A 23990-nucleotide genomic window follows, 5' to 3' on the forward strand; every position below is an offset into this window, starting at 1 on the left:
AAACCAAACGGGGTGTAATACGAATTTACCTAACAAATAACTAGAGTTAAATAACAGAGTTAACATGAGGACAATAATACATGAATGACAAGGTTAACATGAGGACAATAATAGATGAATGACAGAGTTAACATGAGGACAATAATAGATGAATGACAGAGTTAACATGAGGACAATAATAGATGAATGACAGGTTAACATGAGGACAATAATACACGAATGACAGGGTTAACATGAGAACAATAATAGATGAATGACAGAGTTAACATGAGGACAATAATACATGAATGACAGAGTTAACATGAGGACAATAATACATGAATGACAGGTTAACATGAGAACAATAATAGATGAATGACAGAGTTAACATGAGGACAATAATAGATGAATGACAGAGTTAACATGAGGACAAAAATAGACGAATGACAGGATTAACATGCTTTACCTAAACAGAAAAAAAAAAAATCTTAATAAATTGTCATAGGATGGATTGTTTATTTCTTCTAAAGCATAATGCTACACAATGGACTATTTGTGCTCTGCAAATATGTAAATCGATTTTTAGTGTTTTAAGCCAAATTACTTTCTGCTGCGCCTCTGAGCATTTTCACGGATATTGCAAAAAGTTAATTTTTATGGGTAACCATTTTATTCTTACGTGAAACCAAAGACAGTTTGAAGACTTATGAAATGTGATAAGTTTGGCTGTTTTACTAAATTTTTCTTGTGTTAATTGGTACACCGTACTTAAAGACATGTAATATCGCGAAAATAGTTTTAGATGTAGAAGTCAGTATCGATAAAGTCAGTATTCATAAAGTGCTCATTAATATACTTAGTTGACACTAGATGACGCTTTACTTGTTTCCTAGCTTGTTTTTCACTCAAGTTGTTTTCAAGATTGACACCAGTTTATGATGCTTTAAATAATAAAATATTTTAACGAGCTAACTAGTTCACCTTTAATTTACTTAAGCAGACGAACAAATATAATCTCTAAGTGATGGAAAGTAACGTTCTAATCGCCATTTTTAAATTTGATAAAATTTTCCGCGTAAAACTTGATCAAATAAATTTGTGAAGTTAGCTACAATTCTTTTGTAAGATGTAATAGACGTTAAATATGAGCTGTGGAGCAAATTGTTTGTCGTTGTTTTAATTGTCTTTATTTCACGAGAGGTAAAAAAATTCAATTCGGCTTGTTAGAAAAATTTTGCTCATTGAATTCAGAAGATATGTTCTCTAGTCCAGCTCAGTTTGAGAAATTTTATCACCTCCGTTTCTAAAACATACTTGCATTCAAGAAAATCAGATCTCCTGTTTCAACGAGATATTTGAGTACCAATATTTATTACAGTCGTTTTGCTTCTTTCAGTAAAAAGCGCAGGTCGGACGGAGTCGAAAATTACCTTTTTCGTCGTTACTGAGATGGGCGTTTTCATCAAATGTCATTTAACTCGCTGCATGACTTTACTTACGAGTGACGTGCGCTCTTACAACTGAGTTATGATGGCGCTAGCCTCACTTACGTTTTTTGTTGCCTGCAACTTTCGACGGCAAGACGCCGGTGATTACCTACCAAACTTACGGCTACAGTCGAAACTGTGCAGTCACAGCTGTTATTGAATGGGCTGTTCTTGATATTGAACCGCGTGACTGATCATAATCCAAAATCAAATAATATATTTAACAAACAAATAACGAGTCTACACTGCGGTTTAACACGTCCGTATAACCTCCCACAATACACTTGTCAAGGTACACGATACACCTTGAATGTGTCTGAAGAAAGCTCCGTATAGATAGTAAGTACGCTACGATCGAGTGTTTCCCGGAGTCATGATTTGAATATACGATTACAGAATTTCGGTGACGATATATGTTGCGCCAACACTTTCTTATCTTTGAATTAAAGTTAATCGTAGCTGTTTACAGATATCTTTAGAGAAACTCTCTTTATTTCGCTAAAGTTTTAATCGCAAATACCATGTTAACATGCCACGTTAAACGTCCCTTATGTGACGTTATTTGAGTGTCAATTTGCAGACTTACGGATAACGTGTTGTTATACATTGGTTCTGTTGGTTTAAACATGTGACCCTGCCTATCGGCCTTCGGAGAAGTGATGGTAGACACCTGGTGGTCGTTACGCAATTATTCTAACATCGGTACATTTTGCTTCTAACCAGTGGTACAGCGCTAGAAACCTGGCTTCGATACCTGTGGTGGGCAAAGCATAGATAACCCATTGTGTATCTTTGTGTTTAATTACAAACAGACAATAAGTCCCCCCGTGCTGAAGCCCTCTGCAGCAAGATCCAATACATTGTATTTGTTTGAGACCGTATTACGTCGATAACATTCTTTATCTACCTAAAACACAATGCCAATAGAGGGCGCTAGAATAATTTATAAAATACAAAGATAGCCACGTGTGGAGAATTACCTTTATGGGACATAAAGGTAATTATATGAATTATTTTCTTTCTGCAATTAACGCAAGCAATATTTATACGTACAAACATACACACACAAAAAAAATATTAGGAAAAATGGTTTGTTTGGTTTGAATTTTTCAGAAAGTTACACGAGGGTTATCTGCGCTAGCCGTCCCTAATTTAGTAGTATAAGATTATACACTAGCCAACTTGTGGGCTACTCTTTTACCGAAGTATAGAGGGATTGACTATCACGTTTTAACGCCTGAGCAGATAGCCCTTTGTGGCTTTGTTATACGAAAAACACACACACACATCTAGTTATTAAATACGAAAAATACTACGGCCCATTTTATTTTTTTTAAGCGCAAAACTGCATAATGTGCCAAGTGTGGGTATCGAACCCGGATTTTTTCTCTAAGAGCCCACAAGATTATCGCTGATCCATTTATTAGTTAGCGCTTTGTTTGTTTTGGCCTTTAATAAACTTAGTATCAGTGATTTTTTAACAGTGAACTAGAGTTTGACAAAATTATTTATACTTCCAAACATCAGAGTTTGGAAGAATAACATAAAATCTGGAATGCTGTAGTAAGAAACAAATATGTTGTAACTTACCAGAATGTAAAGATGTATTCTGATGGATGATACACCTTTATCAAAAAGTAAAATGTATCTGATAGATGTTGTACTTTACCAAAATGCAAAGATGTATTCTGATGGATGTTACACCTTATCAGAAAGTGAAATGTATCTGATATATGTTGTACCTTACTAGAATGCAAAGATGTATTCTGATGGATGTTACACCTTATTAGAAAGTGAAGCTGTATTCTGATGGATGTTACACCTTTACCAAAAAGTAAAAGAAAATGTATCTGATATATGTTGTATCTTACCAGAATGCAAAGATGTATTCTGATGGATGTTACACCTTAACAGAAAGTGAAGCTGTATTCTGATGGGTGTTGTACCTTACCAGAACGTGAGATGTATGTTGCACCTTACTGCACTGATAATGTGATTGCATGTTGTGGCTCAGAGTTTCAGAGTTAGTTAAAGATCCCTTTTGACGGGTGTGTAACGTCGTCTAGAAACCCTTTAAAAAATTGTTTCATAACGCATTGCACTAGTTCGCCCCCAAAATAATCTTTTAAACTGATTAATCATGGGTTCTTAGTTTTAGATCTAACAAGAGAGGCCCGGCATGGCCAGGTGGTTAAGGCATTCGACTCGTAATCCGAGGGTCGCTGCTCGAATTCCCGTCACACCAAACATACATAATACATAAAGATGAAGGCCTCTCAGTTATACATAATTTTCATTTCTTGTCATATCAAACATACTCGTCTTCTCAGCCATGGGGGCTTATAATGTGACGGTCAATCCCATTATTCGTTAGTAAAAGAGTAGCCCAAGAGTTGGCGGTGGGTGGTGATGACTAGCTGCCTTCCTTCTAGTCTTACACCACAAAATTAGGGACGGCTAGCGCAGATAGTCCTCGAGTAACTTTGCCTAAGATTCATAACAAACAACAAACAAACTGACAAGAGGCCTGAAAATATCTGTGACCAGTATCTTGTGCTTGGAGATTAGGTACGTTGTCCACAAAACATACTCATATTTGATGACGAGAAACACATCTTTTAAACAAATAAGAAACCTAATAATTATATAATCTTGTCTAAATATTGTACATTTGTAACAAAGTTTCTTTTCAGAGCTATTCAAGCCGTCTACAAACTGTATTAAATGTACTATTCCTGTTGGTTTTGTAGATTACCTAACAAACTTATTCCTTTTGGTTAGTTGGAACCTGGCCTAATAAACTTACTATTGGTGGTCTGGTAACAGGTCTTTTGAACTTACTGTTCTTGTTGGCCTTGTTGATGTTCAATAAACTTATTGCTTTTCTAATATTTGCGCTACTCAGTGACCAATAGCAACGTTAGCTAGAGGTTCACAAATACGATCTGTAAGTTCTTTAAAATTCTAGGAGAAAAGATGTCTGGTCCAGAGGATTTATCAGTTTTTAAGTTCCAACTTTTCTCTTACAATTTAACGGTTAAAATGATATTTTTACATCAATGTTCTCCACCTACATTAACAGCTGAGGTTGAAACTCAATACTTGTATCTTCCTTTATAAAAACTGAAGAGGACAAGCTTAAAGTATAGTTCGTATTCGCTGTGTAATAAATGTTGTATGAGGAAAACGTTACGAAGTTGATCTATGGCTTAAGGTTATGGGAAAAGCTAAGGTCGTTTTTCACGTAAAAATAATAATAACAATAATAATAAAATTTGTCGCACTTGTTTGTACGTAAGCACAAAGCTTCACAATGAGCTATCTGAGCTTTGCCCGTCAGAAGTATCAAAACGATATTTCTAGCGTAGACTTATTCCTGAGCCACTAGGAAACATACAAATAACTATCTTGCCTCTTGCTTCGCGCTCCCATGTCTCTGTTGTACTTAATAAACAATTTCAGTTCACATTGAATTGTTTCGAACTCACAATAGTTATTGCTTTATTATATTACTATAGGTATTTGTTTATTACATTACTATAGGTATTAGTTTATTACATTAATATAGGTATTGGCTTATTGTATTACTATAGGTATTGGTTTATTGTATTACTATAATTATCGGCTTATTACATTACTATAGGTATTGGCTTATTATATTACTATAGGCATTGGTTTATTGTGTTACTTTATTATTGTTATATACTATGTTTATATTGTAAGATAAATAATGAGATAGGAATTATGGTATTACTCCTAACTCCACCCCTCACCCACCAGTGGCACAGCGGAATGTTTGCGGACTCACACTGCTGGAAACCTGGATTTGATACCCGTGGTGGGCAGAGCAAAGTTAACCCATTATATAGCTATATTTTTAATATGGGCAGAGCAAAGATAACCTATTATATAACGTTATTCTTAATGTGAGCAGGACAAAGATAACCCATTACATAGCGTTATTCTTAATGTGAGCAGGACAAAGATAACCCATTATACAGCGTTGTTCTTAATGTGGGCAGAGCAAAGATAACCCATTATATAGCTATATTTTTAATGTGGGCAGAGCAAAGACAACCTATTATATAGCGTTATTCTTAATGTGAGCAGGACAAAGATAACCCATTATATAGCGTTATTCTTAATTCTAAACAATCAACCAGTACTCCTGCATCACAATTTTTATTATTAATCGAAGTTGAACTGATTTCGACAATCGAGTAAAAACGTTATATTGATAATTATGGTGCAATAATTGATATATAGCCTGACACAGTTTCTCATGAATAATTGTCTTTCTTGTAAATATGCTCGACTTTATGACAAGTATCACTAAAGAAAGACCGTAAATGTACAAATCACGGCGTCAGTTTGCACGGGAAGTTCTGAAGGAAATTCGAGCAGCCGGAATGACGAACCGGAAGCTACGTCAGGGAAGTTAGTGATTAATACGTGTGGTTCAATTTCCTTGAGACTCGTGGTTTTCTTCCAAGTAGCCACTGAGCTTCTTCATGTAACATTATACCCATATCGTCACTGTAATAAGAATATGTCATCATTATCATGTTTAAAGATAACAAATGTTTAATAAATTATTTTAGGACTTCGAACCAATGACTGCCTCAAAGCATAACACAGTGGAAGATAAGTATGACGTCATTATGATGAGAAAAGAAAACGGATTGCTTAATTGTGGTTTGTTGTTTGTTTGTTTTACAAACTTGTTGAGAAAAGAGTAAAGTATACGATTCGCGTTGGTCTTGTATTCTACTTCCTTCAGAATTAAAAAAAACAAGGTAAGACATACTATTATTTAATGTAAACAACTCCATAGTAACTTATCAAACGTACCAGCCCCCAGCACCATGAAGGTAACCTTCATGAAATTTGACCGATTTTAATCTTTACTAGTATTAGTCCAGAGGTGAAAGTAAGTAACAATGAAACCAAACGATAACAGAAAGTGGAAGCCATGCCTAGTAAAAATCATTATGAACGTCTTTGGTGATTGTGTAAAAATACGTTCCAGATTCTATCGCTTAATCCACGTGTAGTTCTTGTGGCAAAATGCTGGTATTAATACAAACTCGAGTTGCTTTCGAAAGACTTTCTTTATCATCCCACCATTTTTATGTTAATTTGTTATGAGAAATAACAGTTATTAAATGATTTAACAGATTCTGAGTACAAGGAGAGAAAAATATTATTTATCTTGTTTTAACTGTGAGATTGACAAAAGTGTCATTGTGATGGAGAAGGAAAAAAGTATATAAGGCACTTAACTGTAATGTAGTAGAAAACGTTATTTATTGGTCACTTAACTGTAATGTAGTAGAAAACGTTATTTATTGGTCACTTAACTGTAATGTAGTAGAAAACGTTATTTATTGGTCACTTAACTGTAATGTAGTAGAAAACGTTACTTATTGGTCACTTAACTGTAATGTAGTAGAAAACCTTACTTGTTGGTCACTTTACTGTTATGTAGTAAAAAACCTTACTTATTGGTCACTTCACTGTTATGTAGTAGAAAATCTTACTTGTTGGGCACTTCACTGTGATGTAATAAGTAAGAAATTACCAGATGGACATTTAACTACAATTTTGGATTCGCAATCCAGAACGCTAACCATTATGCCACGCCCAACCCCGAAAGACAAGTAGATAACTGAGGTCAGTGATGTCGAGAAAACCCACTTGTAGAGAAATATATTTGTAAAAACGGCTCGTTTGGGTTGAGAACATTTTCAGAACCTGAAGATGACCGAAGAAGGTCGAAACGTTGTTCACTCCTGTACGTAAAAAAATTTTCTCAACCCAAAGAGCCGTTTTAACAAATAGATAACTGAGGTGTTTAACTGCAGATATAAGGTGGTTGTAGGTGTTGGGAAGTATTGATTTTGGTTTGTTTTAATCAATTAGTTGAAGACATGTTAATTAACATTTGTTGAAATACTTTTTGTTATCAGAGCAGAAATAACAGCTGTTCTTCTGGCAATTTTATTCATTGACAAACAGACAGTTATTGTGCAGCGGGTGAACAGTTACGTCATTTTTCTTTTTTTATGTTTGAAGCACAAGTGCTTATTGTTTTTTCTGTCGTATCTAAAGCAACATACTCTTTTTAATTATGGGCAGTGAAGTTGGGTGGGCTACCGCCCCAAACGAGTCTGTGTTATTAAATACTGTCCAACTGGCAATTATGTGGCTGTTACAATATCTCTATGCGCCAAAACGGGCGAGATGAAATTATGATAGCTTCTGTTCGAGGTACATTCTTTACTGTAATTGGAATGCAAAGAAAATCTTTAATATCAAACCATTGGCCATATGGTCACTTCAACCAAGGCACACTTTAGACACATGCATTTCAGTCCATTCATATCTTTACTATTCTGGAACTGGTAGATAAAACATTAAACCAGCCTACTAAACCGAGAGAATGGGCATATCTTGAACTTTCTTCGAATACAAATGTTCTTTATCTCAGACCGTCCCTGTAGACGTAACGCAGCTGGTTTAACTTGGAGGTTACGTTCAATTTAAAGGTGTTACGCTATAATTATTTTGGTCGTTCACGCAGAAAGTGTTTTGATATAATATCGTTTTATCTCCTAGACAACTGGCTAAGCCTTTTCCAGGCCTTTCTTTGTAAGCATTAAAGGCCAAACGAATGAGATTCTTTCGATTGACTAAAATAAATAATTTGACAAATAGGTGCGATGTTGAGTCAATAATTTTATAATTTAATTTCAAAAATTGCAGTTCTTGCATATTAAGTAGCAAATATTGGAATTAAATTCACGAATAGTTATTTTGCTTAACACTGCTTATGTATGTTGCCATCTATAAAATATTTCAGTAAATTATCACTGTTGTTAATACAAGTAATAATCGAGATATAAGTTAGTTGTTCTGTGACCCTATATACAAAACTGGCAATTGGAAAGGAAGACAGTTAAGGCTATGTGGAATAAATTTAGCTTTTGTAACGTTCCTACATATCTGAGGCCCGCTGTGGCCAGGGGAGGTTAAGGCGTTCGACTCGTAATCTGAAGATCGCGGGTTCGAATCTTCGTTGCACCAAACATGCTCGCCCTTTCAGCCATGGAGGCGTTGTAATGTTACGGTCAATCCCACTAGTCGTTGGTAAAAGAGTAGCCCCAGAGTTGGTGGTGAGTGGTGATGAGTTAGCCTTACCTCTAGTCTCACATTGCTAAACTATGTAAAGCAAGCACAATTAGCCCTTATGTAGCTTTGCGCGAAATTAAAAACACAAATAAAACAAACCTACATATCTGAACTCGTTATTGATCTAACCAGCCTACGGATCATTAACAGTTTCCGTTCATACGTTCGAATTTATAACTTTTTACAAAATAATTCGTTTTGTTTGCTTTCAAGTACAAAAGTACAGAATGTGGTGTACTCACTTCGAATATCGAAACCCGAATTTTAGCGTTACAAACCCCCAAACTTACCGCTCAGCTATCGACATGAAAGAGCACTTTTAAAAGAAGTCATTATTTTATTATATTTATTTTAAACCCGTACAGAAAACGGATATTTCGATCTGAATCTTAGTGTAACAAACCGTCAAATTTACCGCTGAGCTAACATTGAGGGGGCGCTTTAAAATATGTTCTTTGTTATTTTGTTTTTATTGTTGTTGCTATCGTTGTGGGAAGTGCTTTTAAAATAAGTTTGTTTGTTTTTATTTCTCCATACAGACGTTTAAGGATTTTTTCTATCACCACATTTTATTGCTATAGTGATTAAAATCACGCGCATGTGAAGACGTCTTAATTTCTTATCAAACCGCTAACTATTAGACAGTGTACTTTAAAATCTGCCAATCACGTGAGTTAGTTGGGATTTGAACTAGCACGTGGCCTTGATTCTATGCAGAGCTATTTGAGTCACAAGCTCTAATATCTATCACACATGAGAGCAACAGTTGAAACACATGCTGATAAAACTTACAATAAAAGTACCTTTACACTACAGATAAATATAAAAGAATATATTTTACTTATTCATTTATTATTTTATATTTATCTGGAATTTAAAGGTCGTTTTTTCCGTAATTCTTATCAAAGTGTGTAAATCACTCAGTGTGCGCTACAAATTCTGAAACTCATGCTATGTAACCAATATTAAATCGCTGTATTTTTCTTCTGTCAACTTTGGAACATTTAATATTATTACTAGCGTTTAACGTCATATAGCAACATTTATTTATTTATAAACCGTTCATATACGTAAAACTTCACTTCTTCCATTTCATTCAGTACCTACGGAACCAAACCACATTAAAGAAACATTCTATAAAACCTTCAGTAGTAATACCTACGTTCTTTAAAACCTTCAGGGGTAGCATCATAATTATGTAAATTCTTCATGGGTAATACTATTGTTATGTATAATAGTTACTGTAATAATCAGATTTTTTATTTTCTTCTGTAGATGAAAGCTGTCTTGTAATAAAAGTAAAATGTACTGCTTTAAATACGTGAGTTCTAAGTAAAGGTGGGAATCAAAGCCTAATTGGTTGATGGGTGAGCATCAGAGATACGACGCCCATTATATCAGTGGGTTATTAATTTGTTCTTGCTTCGACGTTAAAAATAATTAGTGTACAGTATAAATAACTGTGTTTTACTACATCCAACCTTCAGAAATTACATCTGCTGTTAATGTAAAGATAGGAAAAATGGAGAATTGTAGTGGTATACTTCTTTTAATGAGCAGTGTCCATTACTACAGCAGACAGGTGCTGCGTTCGTAAGATTTCAAAAGTGCCCCTCAAATAAATCGTTTTATATCCGTCATACTGTTTGGATAACAACACGTTGTCATATATATTATCTTGTTGCCAAAGATATGAAATATTTCATCACTCGAAAACGTTAATCTTCAATCAAATAAAGTGGTTGCAGGAACAACATACTTTGTTGAATGCTGTTGCGCAGATTTAGCAAGTCAGTTTTTATAGTTTGATGGGAACTAACTACAGATTGTTCTGAGGTTTAGGTTCAATGACAGATTTAATCCTATTCCTGTTTCCTAAACACAGAAGTACAGTTTACTTTATTACTGATGTTTCTACATTTAGGTCCCTACTAAATAAAGCACTTCTAAACACAGAAGTACAGTTTACTTCATTACGGATGTTTCTACATTTAGGTCCCTACTAAATAAAGCACTTCTATACACAGAAGTACAGTTTACTTCATTACTGATGTTTCTACATTTAGGTCCCAATTAAATAAAGCACTTCTGAACACAGGAGATCAGTTTACTTCATTACTGATGTTTCTACATTTAGGTCCCTACTAAATAAAGCACTTCTATACACAGAAGTACAGTTTACTTCATTACTGATGTTTCCACATTTAGGTCCCTACTAAATAAAGCACTTCTGAACACAGGAGATCAGTTTACTTCATTACTGATGTTTCTACATTTAGGTCCCTACTAAATAAAGCACTTCTGAACACAGAAGTACAGTTTACCTCATTACTGATGTTTCTACATTTAGGTCCTTACTAAATAAAGCACTTCTGAACACAGAAGTACAGTTTACTTCATTACTGATGTTTCTACATTTAGATCCCTACTAAATAAAGCACTTCTGAACACAGGAGATCAGTTTACTTCACTACAGATGTTTACACCTTCAAGGCTAAAGGGTTAAAGAATATAATTATTTCAAAACTGTATAATTCTGAGTTTGTAAAAGCAAACATTCGACAAACAAACCACTAAGTCAAAGACACTATCAATATGTCTTGTCTTTAGTTGTTGTTGTTGTTTCTTATCTCATGATTGGCAGATCGGTTAGAATTAGCTGTGTGGCCGCCAGGTGGACAATCAGTGACACTAGCAAGGATCTGGAAGTGAAAGAACTTACTCTGCCATACTTTATGAGTACGATACCATTGGAACTCGAGCGTTCAATCAGTACTATTAGTATTTATTCAAAGCTTGAAATAGATGTGTCACCGGATGAAGTACGAATTGTTACCGGTGGAAAATTGTGTGGGAAACGTCACGTGTGAGAATAAATAAATAAAACGTGATCAGGAAATATCTCTTGAAGAAGAATCAATATTCCTACCAACCGTTGTTGTTACATCTAGAAGTTACACGAAAAACCTCCAATGACTAATCGGTAAGTCTAAAGACTATAAATTGGGTTTCAATACCCGTGGTTGTCAAAGCATAGATAACCTACTGTGTAGCTGTTTAACAACAAAGTTATACAAGGGCTATTTGCGAATAGCCCGTTCCTAATTTAAAACTACAATAAAGGTGGCGAATCAACAGCAGCTACCGCCAACTCACGTGGTACTCTTCTCCGATTGACCAATCGAAATTAGCCATTATTCTTATAGTGGGAGAGAGAAGCGCGTTTGTAGGATTACGGGACTTAAATCTCAAACTCTTGATTTCACAGTCCATGCGCGTTAATGTCTGTCTAGTCACACACGCCCAGCTCCACCATAACAGAAGTAATGCGATAGTAACTGCCAGCTTTGGACGTGCGAGCTTATGTTACAAACGAGAACATTTTAAGCAGAGTCTGTTCCTTTACCTGAGCAATAACGTTATTAAGTAGTTCCAATAAACTAATATTTATGTAGAGAAAATTAAATATGTAAACAACGGCTGGTATGGGTAGACAAAGCACTATGTTACATCTTTCCTTCTTTGTGAACCTGGCGATGACCGAAAAAGGTCGAAACGTTGTTCGCTCCTTTACACAGTGCTTTCTCTATTCTTACCAGCCGTTTTTTACATATATAATTTTCTCGTCATCACGGATTAATATTTATGTAGATATTGTAAACAATCCTTATTAGTTCAACGCTGAAGTTTTTGTTGCTATTGTTTTGTATTTTCTCCAGTATTTCAAGACTGTAACACCGGATGTTTTTATGTTGATGGTTTTCACTATAATAATTACGAAGATGAAACAGGACACCAGGTGATTGGCAAAGATAACGCTTTCTGCATCTTAGTCCAGTTGTTGGTCTTTCGAACTAAAGGGGGCGTTCTAGCACGCGACCGACTGTGATGCGTCTCCTCAAGAAGCGGTCCCCGTCACCTCCTCAGTTGATACGATTGGCCGCTTTGCCTGGAGAAGACGTCACTCGAGGAACGCTCGGTAAAGAACTCCCCAGTTTTCGGAGTCTAACAGAACTAGAAGACAGGCGTGAGATTATGCCAGGGCTTGGGACGTCAACCAGGCCAATGAGAGGTAAGCCTTTTTACAAATATTGTAATTTATTGGTAGCGAGGAAAAAAAGTTTTGCAACTTGAAGTGCTAGAAATCTTCGAGTGCACACAAAGAAAACCTGTAACACTGAGAACAACAAGCGAGTGAGTGTACGGGAGTACTTCTTTGTTTGTTTTAGACTGCATGTGGGTACCATTGTGCCTGGAATGTACATTCGTTGTGCGACTTCTCTATAGTTTTAAACCATCTGTTTACCTTTTCTCAATTAGAAGTTAATATTCACAGCACGTGACGTACAAGAGTTCGTGTGAATGTTCACGTGTTTCTACACTTTACTTTTTAAAGCAAGGTGATTAGACACAGTTGTTTTGATAAACATAACACTGGTGAAAGGACGATTTTTAATCACTAGGCTGTAAGTAGGCGATTAGTGATATAGGTGGTTTTGTTTAACAGGTTGTTAGTAGGCGATTAGTGATATAGGTGGTTTTGACTAGCAGGCTGTTGGTAGATGCTTAGTGAAACAGGTGGTTTTGAAGGTCAGGCTGTAAATATGTTGCATCTTGTCTGGTGGTCAAACATTTCTGGAGAGTTGTTAAACGGATTACCACTTTACCGGTATAACAGAACCTATCTACCTCATCTTACCGGAATGATTGAACCTGTCTATTCCTAGAAGTCTTTAAAACATCCTGATAAACGAACATTGTCATAGGAACTTGAATTATGAGGTTTAATTTATGTAGTTTATACATGTTTCAATCATTCGTAGAGTCTTCTCGTAACCTCGAACCTTTATAGCTTTTGAAATAATAAAAACTATAGATGATATATGAAACCCCAATTAACAATGTTTGAATACAATATGGTTCAATTACAAGAGTTCTTGGATGCTATTTTCCCATCTCCTCCCCATCATTCTTTAAATGGAGCCAGGTAAAACCGTCTATTCATCAAGCCCTTTGGAGGAACTTAAAGCTAGAATCACGAATTATATATTTTCAGAGAATTAGAAAATAGGTTTGAGAAGCGTATCGCGACAGATGGCGCTTATGATGGAACAGTGTGTGTGTTTTCTTATAGCAAAGCCATATCGGGCTATTTGCTGAGTCCACCGAGGAGAATCGAACCTCTGATTTTAACGTTGAATGCTTTCATGCACCATTTATAGTTTGTTTCTATTGCGTGAATAACAAAGGTTATAAAAGTACAACATACACGAGGGCAGTTTTGACACCCCAAATACCACCAACAAAAGTTGAAGTGATAAAAGAAAGAGAAAGAAAGACGTAGATGGAGGTCCAAGTATCGCAGTCGACCCATGCGAGCACGTGCGGATTGAGAGAGGTGCTTTCCGCTTCACCGTAATAGCATTGTTCAGCAGGTATTTATTATACGGTGAGGTTTTGGTTTTGTCGTGTGGTGTTTTAAGGCTTAGATACCACTCCTCATGAGTGGTGTGTTTATTAGACTACAGATCCTGTATCACGAAGAAAGGTTTATTAGGACTTAAGGCTTTTGTACCTGTTTCATCGAGCGCTTCTAAACAAATAATACGCTTTAAACAAAAGAAAAAATATCGTGTTGTGCATCGCTCGTTTTCTTTCAAAGGCAGTTAAGTACGACCTAAATACACTTTGTCACATGCGACAATGACACGTGAAAAGGCTCGTGCTTCACTCACAAGTTATTTCACAACGATTCAATCCAGTTCAACACGCCCAGTCTGGCCAGGTGGTTAAGGCACTCGACTTGTAATCCGAGGGTCGCGGATTCGAATCCCCGTCACACCAAACATGCTCGCCTTTTCAGCCGTGGGGCCGTTATAATGTGACGCTCAATCCAACTATTCGCTGGTAAAAGAGTAGCCCAAGAGTTGGCGGTGTGTAGTGATGACTAGCTGCCTTCCTTCTAGTCTTACACTGCTAAATTAGGGACGGCTAGCACAGATAGCTCTCGTGTAACTTTGCGCGAAATTCAAAAACAAACAAACACGCCCAGTCATATATTATTTTATGCAGTTTTAGGAGTCTCCACGTCAGTATGTAAACATGGTGTTAATTTACAAATATATGAAATGACATGTGACATCTCTATTTATTATATGTAGTTTAGAAACACAAAAATACTTTAATAGGTCATTCGTGTCTCATTCATAAAACATTGTAATTTAAAGAAAAATATCTCTCAAGAAGCTATACGATAAAAGAAAAATATTTAAGTCGAGAGAGCCGGAGACGTTTCCTACAGAAAAAGGAAGCCAGTTTCCATTTATGGAAAGACATACTTCTAATGCATTTATACTTCTAATAATCTGGCCAGAACGTCACTTTTCGATGAAATTCGACGAATTTATCAGTGAAAGTAAAGAGCAATATCTTATAATACGTCAACTATACTACATTTGTCGTCTTTTGTGCCGATGGGTGCATTCGCTAAATACCAAGGTTCATCATGCCCGCCTGGATGCAGACTAGTGATGGTCTAAGAGCTACTAATCTCGTGAACCACAGCAGTTATTATGTGAACTAAAATAAGTAAATAGACTGTTGTTATTAATTGACATCATTAATTAATGGAAGTTTTAAACAACAAGTCAGAGACTGTTGATTTACTTGTAGTTATTGGGAATGCTGACCGTGAACCCAGTTTCCTTACATTAATATATGATGACAGTTTTATTAATGTAAACTCTTGTTTGTTTTGTTATTTTTCTGCTCAGACTCATAAATTAGACACGTGAAGGAAATAATAATAATAATAATAATAATAATAATTAGTAATAATAATAATTAACAATAATAATAATTAGTAATAATAATAATTAATAATAATAATAATTAGTAATAATAATAATTAATAATAATAATAATTAGTAATAATAATAATTAGTAATAATAATAATTAATAATAATAATAATTAATAATAATGATAATAAATAATAATAATAATTAGTAATAATAATAATTAATAATAATGATAATAAATAATAATAATAATTAGTAATAATAATAATTAATAATAATGATAATAAATAATAATAATAATTAGTAATAATAATAATTAATAATAATGATAATAAATAATAATAATAATTAGTAATAATAATAATTAATAATAATAATAATAATAATAATGATAATAAATAATAATAATAATTAGTAATAATAATAATTAATAATAATGATAATAAATAATAATAATAATTAATAATAATGATAATAAATAATAATGATAATTAATAATAATGATAATAAATAATAATAATAATTAATAATAATGATAATAATTAATAATAATGATAATAAATAATAATAATGATAATAATAATAATAATAAAAATAATAATAATTAATAATATGAATAATTATCTTTCAATTTAATTTACACATCTTTGTTAGTAAATGTAAAGGACGAACAAACTTGCATGTTAAATGTACACAATACATAACATTACTACTACATGGTTAAAACAAACTTGTTTGTTAACTCTACATTATTCATAACATTTTCAACACGTGACATTCAGTGCGATTACAGCTAAAAGTACTTGAAAGGCTTAGTGGGAAAGAAGGCCAAGTTTAGAAGCTTTCTATTGGACAATCCTTGATACCGTCATTACTAGTGTTATCTTATGTCTAACCACGTTTCGACTGGTATCCGCAATATAAATACTAAAAAAGAAAAGCTCTTATATAATATGTAATTTTGTGTTGTTGTTCTTTTTTCCATCCAAGTGTTCATCTTTAGACATTAAAGCGATATTTCTGTAGTGGACGACAGTAAACTGATTTGCTTATCAGTGGCGTAGTATGCGTCTGGGATTTTCAAGGCGAATTCAATAAAAGCAATGGTTACACATGAACATGGTTAATGTTGTATACACTTGATAACAACATAAAACGAATATATCGTACACGAATGCTCGTATTGAGTGAATCCTGTGATGTCATCCGAATGTCTTAAATTGCATTAAAGTATATATTTGTCCCTAACCAACATCTTACAACTTTGGTTTTTAATTAGATATGTATTTAAAGGTGGACATCAAAGTTTACCAATATTGTTGCTCTCATGTTGTGACGTAAACAGCGGTACAATATAAAATAAGAATACTGGATAACATCAGTTTAATTGTTTTCCTACTTAAGTTATTTCTGGGGTAAAAAGTAATGAATAGCAACATCTCTTTCAAGTTTTCTATCGATAAGTTATTAAAATGCGAGTACGTTCAATACGAAAAGTTTCACCTGGTAAGAAGTCGTTGTGCAATTTTACATATTTATCGAAATATCTTAGAATTATATTTATGTGTTAGTTTCTCATTGAAGTCGTGCTTCAATATAGAACAGTTATTCTCTAATGGTTTACCCAGCTTTTCATCTGTAACGGAAAGGTCTGGCGTACGTGATAAAAGACATACAGCTTTGGTTTCAGAGATACAGTTAGTGAGAGTTTTATAGTTCAGTCTCTGACGTCAATGGTTAGTTTCTAGTGATAAAACTAGTTTATCTCTTTTGAGTGTGAGAGTATGAATTTTGAACCTTGAAAAATAACACGTTCCAAGTTATTGTGGCTACACGAGAGCTCAGTTGAAAACATCAGGGCCCGGTATGGCCCAATGTTTGGGGCAACTGATTGACAATCTGTGAGTCTTGTCACTAAACATGTTCTCCCTTCCAACCGTGATGACGTACCAGTTAGTTTCAATATTCCTTGATAGAAAATGCTGCTCAAATGTTGCCGGTTGATAATATTGACTAGACACTGGTATATTAAGGATCTCTAGTGCAAACAGCTCTCGAGTAGCTTTTCGCCAAATTAAAAACAAAACAAAACACAACAACAACAAGTGAACTTCAGTACAATACGAATTTGTAATGCAATCATATCAGTTTTAAAATTAATTATAGGGTTTCTTCCTTTAGATAAATTAATAATTAAAAACATAAAAGTGGTTTCTGACTTCGGTTTCGAAGACATCCGGCAGAAGCTGAACGTTAATATCACCTTTGCTTACAAGGCTTACGTCTTGGTTGATTTGTTAGCGCTCGTGTTTCTCATTGTTCCACGTGTAGACCACGTTCAAAACGTCACTGTCCAACATGTTCCTTTACAGAGTCATTCAGTTTTCAGGAGAGGAATGTGAGATTTGATGTTTTTTACAGAGCTCTCCTCTGTTTTCACTCGCTTCATTTCTCGTCTGTTTGTTCGTTGTGGAAGTTTACACAAAACTACTTTAGGTTTAATGGTGATGGCCCTCCCTAAGTGACAGACCAGAAGAAAACCGCCAGTCACACCAGACATCGCTAACTCTAGGGCTGCTCATTATTTTATTTGATGGTCATATCGTGATGACCCCATGGGTGAAAGGACAAACGTGTAAAGCAACAGATTTCGATCCCACGGCCAAAATATTATGAGTCGCGCGCTATATCTACTGATTCTCACGTATAAAAAAACTGGGATTTGTTGAGATACGACACAAGTTAATCCCTACGTGAAACCACGGATTTAACACTGTGTAAGATAGGTGTGACATTGTTAACACTGTGTAAGATAGGTGTGACATTGTTAACACTGTGTAAGATAGGTGTGATATTGTTAACACTGTGTAAGATAGGTGTGATATTGCTAACACTGTGTAAGATAGGTGTGATATTGCTAACACTGTGTAAGATAGGTGTGATATTGCTAACACTGTGTAAGATAGGTGTGATATTTCTCAAACACATGTTGGTAAAAATGGAGAAGACGTGCTGGTTTAAATGTGTCGGGTTTCAGCCTGTTTTTTATTTACATGGTTTTTATTTTAGTAAAAAGCAAAAAGTCACAGCCCCAGGCAGGAATCTTCTAAGAATAACAAATAACTACTTGTGCAAGGACTGGCCTAAATTGTAGAGTTCATTGATTATATGACCTAAGTGTGCTAAAGTTGTGTTTTTCTTTTTGTTGTTGTTGTTTTATTTTGTGTGTTTTTATACTGAAACTGAACTGGTACAAATCTGCTTAAATTTAGTTAAAATAATCATAATACTTATAACTTTGTACCAAGAGAAGCGTTAATTTTAGTTAAAATAATGATAATACTTATAACTTTGTACCAAGAGAAGCGTTAATTTTAGTTAAAATAATGATAACACATAACTTTGTACCAACAGAAGCGTTAATTTTAGTTAAAATAATGATAATACTTATAACTTTGTACCAAGAGAAGCGTTAATTTTAGTTAAAATAATTATAACACATAACTTTGTACCAAGAGAAGCGTTAATTTTAGTTAAAATAATGATAACACATATCTTTGTACCAAGAGAAGCGTTAATTTTAGTTAAAATAATTATAACACATAACTTTGTACCAAGAGAAGCGTTAATTTTAGTTAAAATAATTATAACACATAACTTTGTACCAAGAGAAGCGTTAATTTTAGTTAAAATAATTATAACACATAACTTTGTACCAAGAGAAGCGTTAATTTTAGTTAAAATAATTATAACACATAACTTTGTACCAAGAGAAGTGTTAATTTTAGTTAAAATAATGATAACACATAACTTTGTACCAAGAGAAGCGTTAATTTTAGTTAAAATAATGATAACACATAACTTTGTACCAAGAAAAGTATTAATTTCACATATCTGTTATTGAAATCTACTCTCCCTCTCAGCAGAGTTTGCGTGTTAAATAAGGGTCAATCCTACTTTTATTTGGTAAAAGATTAATTAACAGTGGGTGGTTTATCACTTAAAAATTAAGGACAACTAATGTAGGTAATCCTGAAACAGCTTTGTGTGAAGCTTAAAAAAAAACAAAAAAAAAACTGAATGCTGGCAATATAAACACAAATTTATTTCTTACGAAAGTAATACAAGTTATTAAAATTTTAAAATAAAATAGTAAAGTACAACACCCTCTACCTCAGCGGCAAGTTTCCGAGCTTAAAACGTTAAAATCTGTATTTTAATCCCTGTGGTGAACTGAGCTCATTTTGACCTTTGTGTAGAATAGCAAGTGTTAAAGATTCTCTGGACGGTACAGAGTCTACGCTATACTACTGGTGAAAGATTGGGGTGGGGGTTGAACGACTATTGAAAGACGACATTGAGGGTTACATATATAAAAAACACAAAACCATTGCTTCTACTCGTAAGGTTCACCATCAATACACATAAAGCAAAGGCTTTGGAATTCTATCCCTCCAGATGTGGGGATGGTGGTGGCCATCGGCATCTGTTATCTGTTCAGTAAAGATGTAAGATGAAGAATTCTACTTTTAGTTAATAATCCATTCAAATATTTACTGTTAAATAACAACAATCTGTTGGGATCACTGCTGTTATTTTTGTTAATAAATTAAAATTATAAAATGATCTATTTCCTTCCTCTTAACTAGTAAAAAACTGGATGATGGCGATTTGCCAAGCCCGCAATTGTTTTACTTTACGCAGGGGTGGGGCGTACACGCGGCCGATCGACCTTGCACGTGAGATGCAAATTCAAGGTCCTGGCCGTGCTTTGTTGTGGAAGTAGAGGTTAATGCCACTAAAGGGTGTCTATTTTGTACAAAGAAACACCTTTAAAAAAAAGATAAAGAGGGTTAAAACCACCCCATTGTGTTTATTAGGCGTGCCAACAAGATCTTAGAAGGGGTGGAGATTATGTCTAAATAGGTGTTTAATCACTTTCAAGTAAATTAAAGTTGTCTGATATCAGCCTTTATAAGGTATGAACAAATTTTATTGATTCTGGAAGTATTCAAATATTTTCTGTAACAAATAAACAGCATCACCAAGTTTGAAAATACAAACATAAAGAATTGGGTAAGATCTTTGTATGGACAAACAAATAAGGTCAACGTTTTGAGCCACCAGGTGAAGGTTGTTTGATACATTTCTTTATATTACAATGGTATTAATCAGTTTCTTCTACTCTGATATTTTAATATACTTATAACATGTCTGTTCTGATGGATACGCAGTTACAATGGCGATAGTGTTATGACGATTTGTAGCTTTAAGCGCGTTCTTAAGGTCACTCAATGAAAACGAAAGCGTTTTTTTTCTCTTGCTACACGTTCTACTAGTTAGCCTAACTAGTGTTCACTCATAGGCTTAAGTTCTCTTGCTACACGTTCTACTAGTTAGCCTAACTAGTGTTCACTCATAGGCTTAAGTTCTCTTGCTACACGTTCTACTAGTTAACCTAACTAGTGTTCACTCATAGGCTTAAGTTCGCAGCTAACACAATTTCAAGTTATTTGTTAATTGTCTTACTTTTACAGTACTTCTCGTAGTTCTAGTATTTTGTTGAAATACAAGTTTAATATTCCCAAAACTGAACTGACTAACAAACCCAGTTATCAGCCATTCACTGTAACAGATTTAACATTTTCATAGTGTTAAAGTCGTTTTCTAAACTTTGAAGAAAGCTTCATTTATTAAGCCACATCCATCACGTAAAGCTAAAACTCCCTCTAGATAAACAGTAATTCAAGCGTATTATTTAACAAGCAAACAATACACCACAACAGTAAGCTTAGTGTCAAATAAACGTCTATTGAATACCTACTGCTCAAAAGAATTAACAAAAATATTTTTTTTTAAATATATTTCCATGGTGGAACGAATCAGCGAAATAGTGTTATTCGCCGCTATCGGTTCAGTTTATGCGAATCTTTTCAAAGTAATCAGTCACGTGATTTTTAATTTAATTGGTTAGCCATTTACCCTACCAGTATATAGTTGTCTCACACGCTGTTATTTCAATTACCTCAATGAAATAAATTACAGAATTTGAAGGGCCTCAGATTCTTCTACGAATCACTACTTGACTTCACAAAAGATACATGGGTGTTTCTCTCAGTGATGACTCCTCAGACAAATGAAAGTCAGCCAGCCGCAATAGGCTGTTGCTAACTGGCTACAGTTGTTGAAAAGTACTGTTAGCTAAAGTGGAACAGTTTAGAAACCAATGGTAGTTGTTCGAGTTATTTGCAATTTTCAATCGTCGAAACGGTGTCTTGCCTGTTCTAAAACTGAATCAGATGCTTGTAGCCTGGATCACATACCAGGTGGCACTCGAGCACAGTGGTGCCGGGAAAGTAAACCCACAACACGTGAAAAAAATATTATTTTTACAGAAAACTCATGCTTCTTCTTGCAGATGAATACAGATAGTAATGTGTAGAGTATCTGGAACCGGTGGAGAGTATCTGGAACCGATCCTGGAATGTGACTTTGAGAGATCAAGAATGATGTTAGATACACAAAAACAAGCCCTCATTCTAAGACCCTGCAGTCTTACAACCATGTATCAAACACACGTTGGTTCAGTCTTACAACTCTGTATCAAACACACGTTGGTTCATCGGCCATGTTTTCAGCTTCAGTCTGATGCATGAGAACTGTGTTAAATTGACCAAAACGACTCTTAAAGAAAAATAATCGGGTGTCCTAGTTACTTTGCATACTTGAACTCAATGTAATCCCTTCAAGGAACAAGAGCTGCCGAAAATATCCTAGTGGTGTGATCGAACGTACAACTTCACGTAGTTGTCATATTACAGAAGTCAACAACTGTAAAGACGTAAAGCCACTTATAAAAAATGTCCATTCACCAGAGTAAACCGAATGACTAATCATTTGATTTCATATCACACGACCGATTATCATATACGTGATTTGCATACAATTAAACCGAAGGAGATGATTGATAGCATTTTAGAATAATTATTGTTATTGGCGCTGTTTCTTGCTTTTTTTTTTTTACCTTTTCAAAAACGTTGTACGTTATAACTATCTATTGTTTGTAGCACGTTTGTTTGGTACTTTGATACGTTTGACTGGGTTTGTTTACAAGTAAATTATAACATTCATTGTATGGCTGGTTTTATATCAGTCTTTTCAGTTTCTGATAAGTGTTTGTATGGGAATACACTGGTTGGTAATAACAGAGTTATTTTAAGTAATATGGTTGTACTAGGGGTTGAAATGCTGTTCACAGTATTAGTTTCTCTGTCGACAGGGAAGTCTGGTGCACTACAGATGCTGTAGTGGTGAGAATAACACAAAGACTTGGTCAGGGCAGGATTTGGACCATTTTAGTCTCCTACAATGCCGTAAAAGCATGCCTTCGATTTTCCTTTCGACTGTGGTCTCTCTCTTTCAGAAGGGGAATGGCCGAATATAACCTAGTGATTTAATCGTGTTGGACTGTGAAGCCAAAGTCCATAGTTCCCAGTCGTTGGAGACAAAAATGCGTTATAAGAGAGACAATCAAATCCCCCATATTCTATTAGAGTGAGCCTGGCATGGCCAGGTGGGTTAAGGCGTTCGACTCATAATCTGAGGGTCGGGGGTTCGAATCTCCGTCGCACCAAGCATGCCCGCCCTTTCAGCCGTAATGGTGTTATAAAGTCACGGTCAATCCCACTATTCGTTGGTAAAAGAGTAGCCCAAGAGTTGGCGATGGGTGGTGATGACTAGCTGCCTTCCCTTTAGCCTTAAACTGCTAAATTAGGGACGGCTAGCGCAGATAGCTTTCGTGTAGCTTTGCGCGAAATTCAAAAACAAACGACGCAAACTATTAGAGTATCCCAAAAAGCTGGCGGTGAGTGCTGTTGGCTAGCCGCATTCATCTTATCTCTCAGCTCACAATTAATAAGGACTAACACAGATAGCCCTTACGTAGGTTTCCGCGAATAATCGTCACAAACAACAAAAAAAAGAAATTTCTTCGGGCGACATGCAGGTAGTTAAACAAAAATCCTTTATCGAGGCAGTCATCCATTTCTATAGGTCAAGTCCAGAGCACATAGACGTATGTACTTGGTATCTTTCTACCTAGCCTAGCCTTGCCCTAGGGGCGTTATCTTTAAATGAATATTAATCAGAGGCCGTGGCAAGAATGTTTTAATGGAAGGTTCAAGGCCTCTAGAACAAGATGTCGACTTTGGAAAGATGTCGGGGACGGGTTTTTATGTCAGTGTATACGTATCAAAATGTATCTGGTCACGGTTTTCAGGTAAGTGTAAAAGAGAGCTGCTATAGTAATATTTCATTTCGGAATGAAAGAAATATGATATCATACCAGCAGTGGAGTGAAAGAATGTTTAACACGATTTAATGGAACTCACCACAATTTGTTTATCTCTGATTGCTGATTTTTAAACTACCATATTAAACTATAATATCAAACTGATTATTCCATATCACGAGTATACATATCTACACTTTGTCTACAGTATATCTGAGGATTTGTAAAAAATATAATAGCAATG

The 23990-nt window shown here is 34.9% G+C and overlaps 1 protein-coding gene across 8 annotated transcripts in view; it reads left to right on the forward strand.

Annotated features, from left to right (window-relative positions):
- The window catches only part of LOC143241115 (uncharacterized), a 49012-nt gene that overhangs the window by 9669 nt on the left and 15353 nt on the right, over window positions 1-23990 (forward strand). For 4 of the 8 annotated variants that reach the window (XM_076484702.1, XM_076484699.1, XM_076484703.1 and 1 more), the window contains exon 2: window positions 12377-12729. In XM_076484702.1, the coding sequence (XP_076340817.1) occupies window positions 12546-12729 (184 nt within the window). In that variant the 5' untranslated portion in view covers window positions 12377-12545. Of the gene's footprint in view, window positions 1-5961; window positions 6263-11334; window positions 11641-12376; window positions 12730-23990 lie in introns of those variants that run through there. The other 4 variants (XM_076484701.1, XM_076484697.1, XM_076484700.1 and 1 more) reach the window with 4 other exon arrangements.

Source organism: Tachypleus tridentatus, chromosome 13, assembly GCF_004210375.1.
Source record: "Tachypleus tridentatus isolate NWPU-2018 chromosome 13, ASM421037v1, whole genome shotgun sequence".
Classification (NCBI taxonomy): Eukaryota; Metazoa; Arthropoda; class Merostomata; order Xiphosura; family Limulidae; genus Tachypleus; species Tachypleus tridentatus.